Raw genomic sequence first — 10,926 nt, 5'->3', positions numbered from 1 at the left:
CGGGGCCTCCGACTTCCGCCCGCTCCGAGGGGCCTGGCGGCGGCCGCTGCCTCACGCCCAGCCGCGGGCGGCGGTGACGACGCTCCGAGGCTTTCACCAAATATGGGCGGGAGCTGGAAGCGGCCGTGCGGCGCTGGCAGCAGCGACCCGCTCCCGGGCACGGGCCCAGCAGGGCCGCGGCCAGCACCCGCCCCCGGGCCAGGGATGCCCTCGGCCGGCGCCGGGCGTGCGCCACCCTGCACGGCCCCGGGGCGGGCTTCCAGCGGCCCCGCGTGCCACCATTTTGAGCCGGGCTTGCTCGTGGCTCCGGGTTTATCGCGGGGGCCGAGCCGCGCGCAACGTAACCGCGCGTCTCGGAAACGCCGCTGGCAAGTTTCAGGCCGCTGCTCCGAGCCTCAGCTGAAGACAGTGCCCCTAATATCATGTACTATATAATGTAATGTAATGTGTTATAATATAAAGATAAAACATAAATATATAATGTAATGTCATACCAAAACAAAATCTACGTATATAATGTAATGTAATATAACACAAATAAATCTCAGTCCCCTGGGGTGGGGTGCGGCCAGGAGCGCGCCCCTGCGCCGAGAGCAGCGCTGCGCAGGCAGCGAGGACCCCCCGGCCGCGGCTGCCCGACGTGCTCAATGAGGAACAACCGCCGCAGGAAGGAAGCGGCCCCGCAGCGACCCCTGCCCAGGCTTGGCCCCGGGAGCCCCTTACCCTGGCACACGTGCGCGGCGCCGCGCTCTTCTCCGTCACCCTTTCGGCGGGGGAAAGGAGCAGGCGACGAGACGTCTGGGCTTGCCTGCTCCGAGCAGCAGGACGGGTGGGCGCTGCTTCGCCATCCTCCCCGAGCCGCACACAAGCACGCATTGTATGGAAATGCCGCGCAGACAGGTTCATCAGATCCCCCTCCTCTTGGCATGCCCTCCCTCTCCGCCGTTTCTCTGCCCCCGCTGCGTCTCACGGCACTGGGAGGCTGAGCAGTCTCCCGAGCCCGCTCTTCCCACCCCTCCAGGCCTTGGAGGCAGAAAAGAGAAGAAAACCCAAACCTGTGTTAGGAACAATAATCTCATTTGCAAAGAAACATCCCCGGAATGGGGGACTATTGTAACGGTGCCGGGCAGCAGCCCCGACGGCTTCGCTCCCCACCCCCACCCGCCGTAATAAACCAGCAAACTACAGCACAAGCCAGTTGGCCCCGGACTGCAATTCCTCCTAAATCATGATAGACGGATTGCGTGAAAAACAGGAATTCCAAAGAATTTCCTGCCCTGGGAACACAAGCGAGGTCTATATTTAACACCATCCCAAGCTGTCAAGAATGCTTTGTGGTTGGATAACAGCAGAAAAATGTGGAAAATGCGGGCTACTGCTCTACCAAATATGGCAATATTGTTACGTCTGGGCTCGAAATCACCATCTGGAAACATTTACACCACCCCGAGCCCGAAAGACAGGACGCCACAACGGGAGCTCGCAGCTCTCCGCCCGGCCCCGACCTCGGGAAGGAAACCCCCGGCTCGGAGCGGGGGGCGCCGGGGCCTGCACCCGGGCACGGGGCTCCCAGCCCGGCGCTGCACCTGGTTATGCAGAGAAATTAGAGGAGCGGGGAGTTCCAGGGCTGCGACTGCAGCCGGTCACCGGGCCCGGAGACTGACTACGGGGGCAAACGGCAGCAGAGCCCGCGGAGCCTCCCCGCCCGCGCCCCCGGGTGGGAGCAGTCCTACGAAGTGGGCTGGCTCCCCTGCCCAGTTACCGCGGGCTCGGGCACATGTTGACTGCGACCGCCCAGCGGGTCACCCGGAGTTCACTGCTCCGCGGAGCCCCGCTCCGGGCTGCGCGCAGCGCTCAGTGGCGCGGCCCGGGATCCCGGCGGAGGGCAGCGGCCGAGGGCCGCCCCGTCTGCCATCCCTTCCTCTCCGCCCGGGCGGCGCATTACACAGACACACGTGCTCAAACTTGGCCTCCCGAGGGCGGGAGCTGGGGCGCGGGTCCAGGAGGGCGATGCAGTCCCGCGGCCCGAGGCGGGGCGGCCCGAGACACGCGGGGGAACCCCCGCAACCAAAACCAAAGAAACAACAACAAAAAAAGAGGTTTCCGTGGAGCCGCGCCAGGTGCGGGGGAGCCGGGCTCGTGCGCGTGCCCCATTCACAAACGCTGCAGGCCGCCAGGCAGGCGCCCGGCCCCGGCAGGCGCGCACCCGAAGCAGGCACCGATCCGTCCCCCCGCCGCGGCAGATGTGCTGCCTCCTTCCGGAACCCCTGCCCGAGCGCCCGGCCCCGAAGTCCCTAAAGCGCAGCGCGCAGCACCCCCGGGAGGGTCGCGGCGGATCCGGGGGAAGGTGCGAGCGAGACGGGGCGGGGCTTGGCCGCGGCCCGCGCCAAGAGACATTCCGGAGATGCCTGGAACGCTGGATGCTCTGGCGTTCTGGAACGCGCGACGTCAGTGCAGCTGCAGCACGCGGCGGCCGCGCTATATAAGGAGCCGCTCGCGCTCTCCCTGCTCAGACGGCGCCGGGACCCCCGAGAGGAGCGGACCGGACCCACCAGCCCCTGCCCTCCCGCCGCCACACAGCCCACCCGCGCCCTCCCGGCCCGCCAGGACTTCGGAGCAGCCCGCGGCTCCTTCCTCGTGTCCGAGCCGCCCCCTCGTCCGCTAGCAATGAGTTGCCAGGGCCGCAGCCTCGTCCGCCTCGCCGCGCTCCTCTGCCTGTGCAGGCTGGTGAGTTCACCCGTCCCCTCCAGGCTCGGCCTGGGCTTTCCCCTTCGCAACGCGGCGGGTCTTTTCCCCTGCGCCAAGCGGGCCCGTGCCGGGGCGACCCGGCCGTGGTGCGGGGGGGGACGGATCCCTCATGCCGGGGCTGCGCATGTGCGGGTTGGGACCGAGACTCACCGGCGCGCCCTGCTTGGCCCCCCAGGTGCTTTCCACGTGCCCGGCCGCCTGCCAGTGCCCTCTGCAAGTGCCCAAGTGTGCCCCAGGAGTGGGTCTGGTCCTGGACGGCTGCGGATGCTGCAAGGTCTGCGCCAAACAACTCAACGAGGACTGCAGCAAAAGCCAGCCCTGTGATCACACCAAGGGGCTGGAATGCAATTTCGGCGCCAGTCCCACGGCTCTGAAGGGGATCTGCAGAGGTAAGAGACTTGTGGCTTGGCTGTCTTGAAAAAATAACAGTCCCCAGAGTGGCGAAGTTTAGTAATTTGGAGTCCATGTATGGTTATGCTTTGTTGTTGGTAGCTTGGCAGAAAGGCACATGACTTCAGCAGTCTGGAATGTGATTCAGTATGTCTGGGCTCCACTAAAAGCGCAGAAGGAAAAGTGATTCCTGACTAACTTATTGTTCTAGCCTCCAGTCTCTGGGGGATGTTACCATAAAGCGAATTTAACAGAGCAGCAAATCTGCCTGCCTTGAAAAGAGCATCTCACCTCTAACTCCCCTCCTCACTCCTTGTTCCTCTGCAGCCCAGTCCGAGGGGAGGCCATGCGAATATAACTCCAAAATCTACCAGAATGGAGAAAGCTTCCAGCCCAACTGCAAGCACCAGTGTACATGCATCGATGGAGCTGTGGGCTGCATCCCACTCTGCCCCCAGGAGCTCTCCCTCCCCAACCTGGGCTGCTCCAGCCCCCGGCTGGTCAAAGTCCCAGGCCAGTGCTGTGAGGAGTGGATGTGTGATGAGAGCAAAGATGGCCTGGAGGACCTGGAAGGCTTCTTCAGCAAAGAGCTAGGTCTGGATGCTTCGGAAGGTGAATTAACCAGGAACAACGAGCTAATTGCCATTGTGAAAGGAGGGCTGAAAATGCTGCCTGGTGAGTATGCCAACTTGGTGCCTGATGGTCGTGGGTTGGGCTAGGCTAGAAGGGAAGAGTTTAGTAGAAGGGGGGATGGAGCCAAAATACTTGAGAAACTCATGCCAAATTCCTCTCTCTTCTTCCTTTTTAGTCTTTGGATCCGAGCCACACAGTCAAACCTTTGAGAGTCCCAAGTGCATTGTTCAAACAACTTCCTGGTCCCAGTGTTCAAAGACCTGTGGAACTGGCCTCTCTACCCGGGTCACGAATGATAATCCTGACTGCAAACTTATCAAGGAGAGCAGAATATGTGAAGTGCGGCCATGTGGACAGTCAAGCTATGGCTCCTTAAAGGTAAATCCAGATCCCTGTGATGGCACTCTTGCTAAATAACTGACCGGGGCAGAGATGGGAGATTGGATATAGACTTTCTACTAACCATATTATTTGCTATCTCTTTCTTGCAGAAAGGAAAGAAATGCACCAAGACTAAGAAGTCCCAAGCCCCAGTGAAGTTCACTTATGCTGGATGTTCCAGTGTGAAGAAGTATCGTCCCAAATACTGTGGCTCCTGTGTGGATGGAAGATGCTGTACTCCTCAGCAGACCAGGACTATCAAGATCAGGTTCCGTTGTGATGATGGAGAAACTTTCACTAAGAACGTCATGATGATCCAGTCTTGCAGATGCAACTACAACTGTCCACATGCAAGTGAAGCTTACCCCTACTACAGACTCTTCAATGACATCCACAAATTTAGGGACTAAGTTGTGACTGGGGTGGGATGTTAACAGAGTTTAAGTAACAAGCAATGGAGAAAGGAACTTTTTAATGGTGGAAAATGGTGCCTTGTCCATGTGAGGGCAACATTTGAGATGATACGAGTGCATTGTGCAACTGGACACTAATGCAGCAGAGATTTAAGCATATTTAAAGCTTCATAATAGTGGAGCAACTTCATTGCTTCTTTTTGGAGCACCTTATCTTATTGATATACTGTTTTCTGTTTGTAACTGATCAGATAAATCTTTGTTCTGGTTATGAAAACTTAAATTTGTCTATACTGTTCAGTTTTAACATTATGCTTCCCTCCCTCCCCCACCCCCCAAACACAAGTTGGAAGTTACATTCCTTCCTTAGGTGGGCACTTTGAAGTGTTCACGTGTGGCAGCTATTATGTACCAACTTTAGTTTAATAGCAAACAGAAATCAGTTGTTTTAAAGCTGAGTATTTTATTTATCAAAATGTAGCTTTTTTTTGGACCCCCCATAATACTGGAATAAGTTGTAAATGATTTTAATTTTATATTCAATGAATTAAAAGAATTTATTTATGGAATTAATCATTTAATAAAGAAATATTTACCTAATAGTCTTAGCAGAATATTTTGAATGGAAATAGATATGGACTTACTGTCTTAAAAGATTAAACTTCTATAAACTCTTAGTCCCTCTGAAAACTAAGACCAGCACTACCGTGGAAATAATGATTATTTTGACTTTCTTTGTGGATAAGGGAACATTCTAATTTGTTCTACAGTCTGCAGCCCTGTGCTCTATAGAATAGAAAAGAAAACAGCTTAGTTGTGTTTAAAAAAGCAGTCGCCATATCAAAGATTTGATTTAATCTTATTGTCATAATATTCAAGTTCTGCTAGAATTTGTAAAAGAGGGTGCTTCACAAGAATATATAATACATGCACACTTTTGTGAAATGGTGAGACTGAATGACTAGCCAGGGATCACATTACTTACAATAGTTGCTTCTTACAAATTAATAGTTATGTGGAAAAAGAATGTTTCATAGAGTCTGTAGGAGGTAGTTAGTTTTCACTAAATTCAAACTAAATGAGCTTGAAGCAATGACTTGTGTTAATCCTAATAACCCAGTGATTAAAAGTAAACATGCCTTTAACAGGAGAAGAATGCTAGGAATTTCAAGTACTTTTCCAATAGAGAGAGTAAAGGCCAGACAGACATTCTCTTCTCTTCCTATATCTATATACACACACATAAAAAGGAAGAGAAGAGAATGTATACATATAAAATAACATGTTAATAATAATAATGTTTTAGTGAAATGAATTAAGTTCAACTATTCAAAGGGTAGATTGACATAAAATATTTTTCTTCATGTAAGTCTAGGACACAGAGAAAGTTGCATCACTGTTTACATTAATGTTGTATGTCACAAAGCTGCAGACTAGAGAGGGCTTACAATAAACCTATGACAGAGTAGGTTTCTCTTTCTCATACCTCCTCTTTGGTCATCAACTTAGTCCTCTAGCAAAACATTTCACAGTACTCTTAAGCAGGAAAGCAAATCCTTGTACAGAAACAGATGAGGGATCCTGCATTTTCACAGAAGTAAAATAGTTACTAAATATCACGGCAAAAGACAAATCAACAGTCCAGTGCTGGGTTAAGGTTAATTTCCCATGAAAGTCTGACATAAATATTCAATAAATCAAACAAGTAGCCAAAGCTCAGTTCATTTGGCAGGTGATGCTTTGCCGGAAAAATTATAACCATAGTTTCTGCTCAGTCAGGTTTTCTCCCTCGAGGCATTCAAAACTTTAGTTGTTTACCACCTGGCCGCCAATATTAGCCATACCAAAAACTTATCAGTACAATATTTGTTGGTAGTAAAGGTGTGAAACTCAATGGGCTTCTATTTAAATAGAAACTTTTGTGGGCTTCTATTTAAATTCAGCAGTGAATGGTTTATACATCAGATGCATAGACTATATTGCCAACATGTTACCTTTTGGTTTCATCGGTTGCATGTGCTGGCTTATTGCAGGGAAGGTATTAAAGGGACATGTCCCTCAAAAACAAGCACATAATAGCTACATTCTTAGCTAACCCAAATTTTAGTATGTTTGTACCAATGGGTTATTATATTTTAATATACCCATATTTAAATTGGGTGAGTGCCCTTTAAATATGCACATGGCACTTCCAAGTCTACTGTAAAACAGAATAGTAGTCATGTCCCAGCATGAATGACATACTTTTGGCTTTTAGTGCTTGGTAAATTACAGTCTTGATCTTATAATTTTCACTAACAGGAGTAATCTAACTGGAATCAGGGAGCAAGAATTGGAGGAGTAGGCTCTATTAATAGGAACTAGGGTATACAAAATGGAATTATCCTATTAAAAGAGGGTAAGAAAATTCTGGCTACGCTAAAGTCAGCAACAAAACGTCCATGGTTCAGGATTTTACTCAGAGAATGCATCTTATAGAATATATTGAAAAGCACATTCTTTTTGAAGCATCAGAGAAAGAGAATGCTGCAGCGAAGTATCTCACTGTCAGAGAAACCATCACCCTTACCTTCCACCACTTCTTCCTCCTACACACCTGCATAAAAATCGTCATTCTTTCTGAAGCATCTGCCTCCTCTCCGGTGCCCTAACAGAAAACCAGGTTCTTTGTACATGAACAGATAAGAGTATGCACACAGGCTTCCTTCAAGCTATAAAACAGGATGCACAACTATGTTTTATGATCATTACTGTAATTTTATTTACCAAGCAAATAGCAAAACAAAACATGGAAATCCCCTTTTAAGGCCCATGATTTCTTTCCTGTTTGATACGTGCTACAAAAAAACCAAAAAAACAGTGGGCTACTTCTAAGAGGCACCTAAACCACTTGTGTAAAGAGGAGCTAGGGGTGCTCAGCATGTTGAAAAGTAGGTCATTACATGCTTCACACACCCACTAACAATACCAGACCAACCATTCTACTCTGAGTGGAACTTCCTATAACCAGGGCCAGACTCCATGAAATCCAGTCGAGAACTCGACATGCCAATTATTCACATAGGAAATGCTCAAACACTGCAATGATGAGAACCAGAACAGAACCCAAACGCCAATGTAATCCAAAGTTCTATCTATTCTTGTGCCCAGTGTTCCTCTTAGATACTAAAACAATCAGTACCATGAAACACGTACTGAGTTGCATGTTTATTTACCTTATTCACATAAGGCAACAAAGAAAAACATCTTTTTATATCATCTTCCCCTGAAAAAGGGGAAAAAATTACAGGCAAGTCTAGAGCACTCACCAGGAAGTAAGATTCAAGAAATATATTCAGCCACCTCTGCTGGAATTCCTCTGAAGTTGTACTACAAACAGGCAAACTGATGGGGAGCAGATGTGTGAAGATGTTCACCACAAAAGCTATCTTCTTGCTAAAAGTGAACTAATCCTTGACCATCTTTATTCCCCCAAAGCAGCTTCAGATACAGGCTTAGAGCCAGGCAATCCCATATAAGATGCAGGGCTGTTATCTAGCACTAAAGGTTTCCTAACATTTGCCATTATAAGACCACAATGACAGCTGCTTATGACTTTGCCAAACTTAAATCTGTAGGCTGAAATTTTCAATTCCTGGTAACTGCCCCAGGTTGCATCTCTTTTTCAACTAATATGAGAGAAACAACTGAGCCATTTCTAAAAACGAGGATAGGGAAAAATACATTTTGTGCATATTATAAAAGCCTCAGACCATAGTGCCCCTAGCAGACTTTACATTTCAAGACAGGTGACGTTTGTGTCAGGGGTGTCCCTACTAGAAGAATCCAACCCACTAAGACAAGTTAAAAACCTGCTTGCTCAGCAGACAGGTAGACTTTTGCAGTTAAATTTCCTGATGATTGCATCAGAAGGGACAAGAGTCAGATCTGCAGGGATGAGCCACCTGGGGGGGAGGTGGAAACATGGGCTGCAACCCGTTGGGGATAAGGGGAAGTGAGACCCAGTCTTAATATAGTAAGTTGCATTTCTCCAAGCCCAGTCATTAGAGAAGAAGGGTTGAATAAATGTTTGTTTAGTGTTTCTACACCTCCTGCATTTTTAAATGTCTCTCAAAAATGCCCTTTTTCTATCCAAAGGAAATGCTGTTATGTTTCACATTTTAGAACTTGCCAGTTCCTAAAGGGAAGGAAAAGTGTATATTAATTGAAGATGTTTTTATTTGTATGTCAGTACAGGTTGTAGACACATTCCCAATGAGAACATAAACCTATTTCAGCTCATGTTTGGAAGATGTTTGTTGCAAACGAAGACTAGAAACTTGCATCTGTAAGTGAGTTTTCATTTTGCAGGATTTAAGTGTCATAGGAGCCACTAAATACATGAAGGGAGGAGTCATAGCCTGTTTTCTGAGAGTCTGAGATCCCTTGAAAGATGCTGCAATACTGCCCAGATTAAGTTTAAGAATGTGAATAGTTTAGTTGACTTAAGAGTAGGCATATACCTAAATTAAGTGCATGCCTGAGTATTGGGTAAGAGCCAAAGAGCTCAGCACCTTGCAGGATTGACCCTTTTGTGCTAAGCTACTGCCTGCTCTGCTTCATAGCCATTTTAACTTAGGCACATTACAATTTTTCACCTTTATGCATGTAAATTATTTTTCTGCCCATTTAATACATGCGCAAAATCCCCAGAAACACATGAATTGTGTAGAGATTATGAAGGAACCATCACTAAGGTACCTAAACTTTGAAGAGACCAGCCAAATAATTACAACTCGTGAACAGATGAAGCAAGCGCTACAAGAATTTTGTTTACTGATCTGCGACTGCTAAATACAGTTTGTATTATAGAACACCCTGCAGTAGCCCAAAGCACTTTATATGCATGAAATATATTAAGAACTCCATTCACCTCTGAAATCCAGCCATCTATGGGATTCAAATGCATCAGCCATCATAGAAAAGTAATTTTATATGTTTTTTTATGAGTTTTTTTTTCTAACTGAGGCCAGAAGGGGAATTTTTCAAGATGGACCACACAAAAATCCATATCAGAGTCTGGCTAGGATAAAAGCATTAACAATATGTTCTCTTATGATGACATTTTTATTAAAAATGGAGATCCTGAATACTTTTATTCTCATCTCCAAATCCAGCCGTACTCTCCAGCAATATGTTGGCGACACTGGTTCAGTACCAGATCAGAAGGAAACCATAAAACACTGAGCCATCCAAAGGAGTTTTATTTCCTTGGAAGTAACAAGACCAAGTCTGACTCTATCTAGCTTCTGAAATCCAATGCTGTAGCAACGGGGGGGGGGAAGCAGGGCAACGCCCCCAGGTGTCAAAGCGATGCCAACAGATGCTGCCCAAATGGAGCAGGGTGCGGGATGGAGCCATGAGCAGCCTGTTTTAGAGGGCACGGAGATGGGGGAAGGGCGGCTCCTGCCGCTGTGTGTACTCCCAGGCAAGCATGGAGGGGGGGCCGTGTGCCCCCAAATCTTTGCACGGGGTGAGGCTGAGATGCCGCTGTGGGCTTTGCCCCAGGTTCCAAACTTTGTTGCCATAGCACTGCTGAAATCTAACTAAATCATAGACTAAAATGGTATGATTAGAAACTTGCTGAGATTTTAAAAGGGAAAAAAACATATTTTATCAACAGAAACCTAAATAAGCTAAACCTTCTCCTTCTGCTCAGTTATAATGGAACAATCCTATTAATATCAATTGGGCTGTAGCACTGCCGGGAACAGAAGTCACTAGAATAATTTATAGAATCATAGGGTCTGGAAGGGACCTCAGGCGGTAATCTAGTCCAACCTACTGTTTAAAGCAGGACCAGCCCCAACTAGATCATCCCAGCCAAGGCTTTGTCTAACTGGGTCTTAAAAACTTCCAAGGATGGAGATTCCACTACGTCTCTAGGTAAGCTGTTCCAGAGCTTTACTACTCTCCTAGTGAGAAAGTTTTTCCTAATATCTAACCTAAAACTTCCCTTGCAACTTGAGACCATTGTTCCTTGTGATATCTGCCACCACTGGGAAGTCTAGCTGTATCCTCTTTGAAACCACCTTTCCAAAGATTGTTATTAAATCCCCTCTCAGTCATCTCTTCTGCTGACTAAATAAGCCCAATTCCCTCAGTCTCTCCTCTCAAGTCATGTCCCCCAGCCCCTGAACCATTTTTGTTGCCCTCTGCTGGCCTCTCTCCTACTTGTCCACATCCTTTCTATAGCAGAGGAACTCTCATCTGTAATTAACAATACAGATGAGAATTCAGAAAGGAAAAAGCTCAGTTAAGCTTCAAACATCGCCCTGCACAGCTGTCTTCCAGCAATGCTTCCTCCTCCTCAATCATTGGC

At 48.0% G+C, this 10,926-nt stretch overlaps 1 protein-coding gene across 1 annotated transcript; it reads left to right on the top strand.

Annotated features, from left to right (window-relative positions):
* Positions 1–2,504: 2,504 nt before the first annotated feature.
* Positions 2,505–5,165, top strand: CYR61 (cysteine rich angiogenic inducer 61). The gene is made up of 5 exons (XM_019531162.1): positions 2,505–2,727; positions 2,924–3,137; positions 3,466–3,813; positions 3,947–4,149; positions 4,263–5,165. Exons 1-5 carry the CDS (start codon positions 2,668–2,670, stop codon positions 4,560–4,562), a joined length of 1,125 nt encoding a protein of 374 aa, XP_019386707.1. The 5' UTR covers positions 2,505–2,667; the 3' UTR covers positions 4,563–5,165.
* Positions 5,166–10,926: the final 5,761 nt, after the last annotated feature.

This window comes from Crocodylus porosus, unplaced genomic scaffold, assembly GCF_001723895.1.
Source record: "Crocodylus porosus isolate Cpor-Errol unplaced genomic scaffold, CroPor_comp1, whole genome shotgun sequence".
Taxonomy (NCBI): domain Eukaryota; kingdom Metazoa; phylum Chordata; order Crocodylia; family Crocodylidae; genus Crocodylus; species Crocodylus porosus.
Note: the sequence above shows the minus strand (reverse complement) of the source record. Positions and strands in the feature narration are given on the sequence as shown.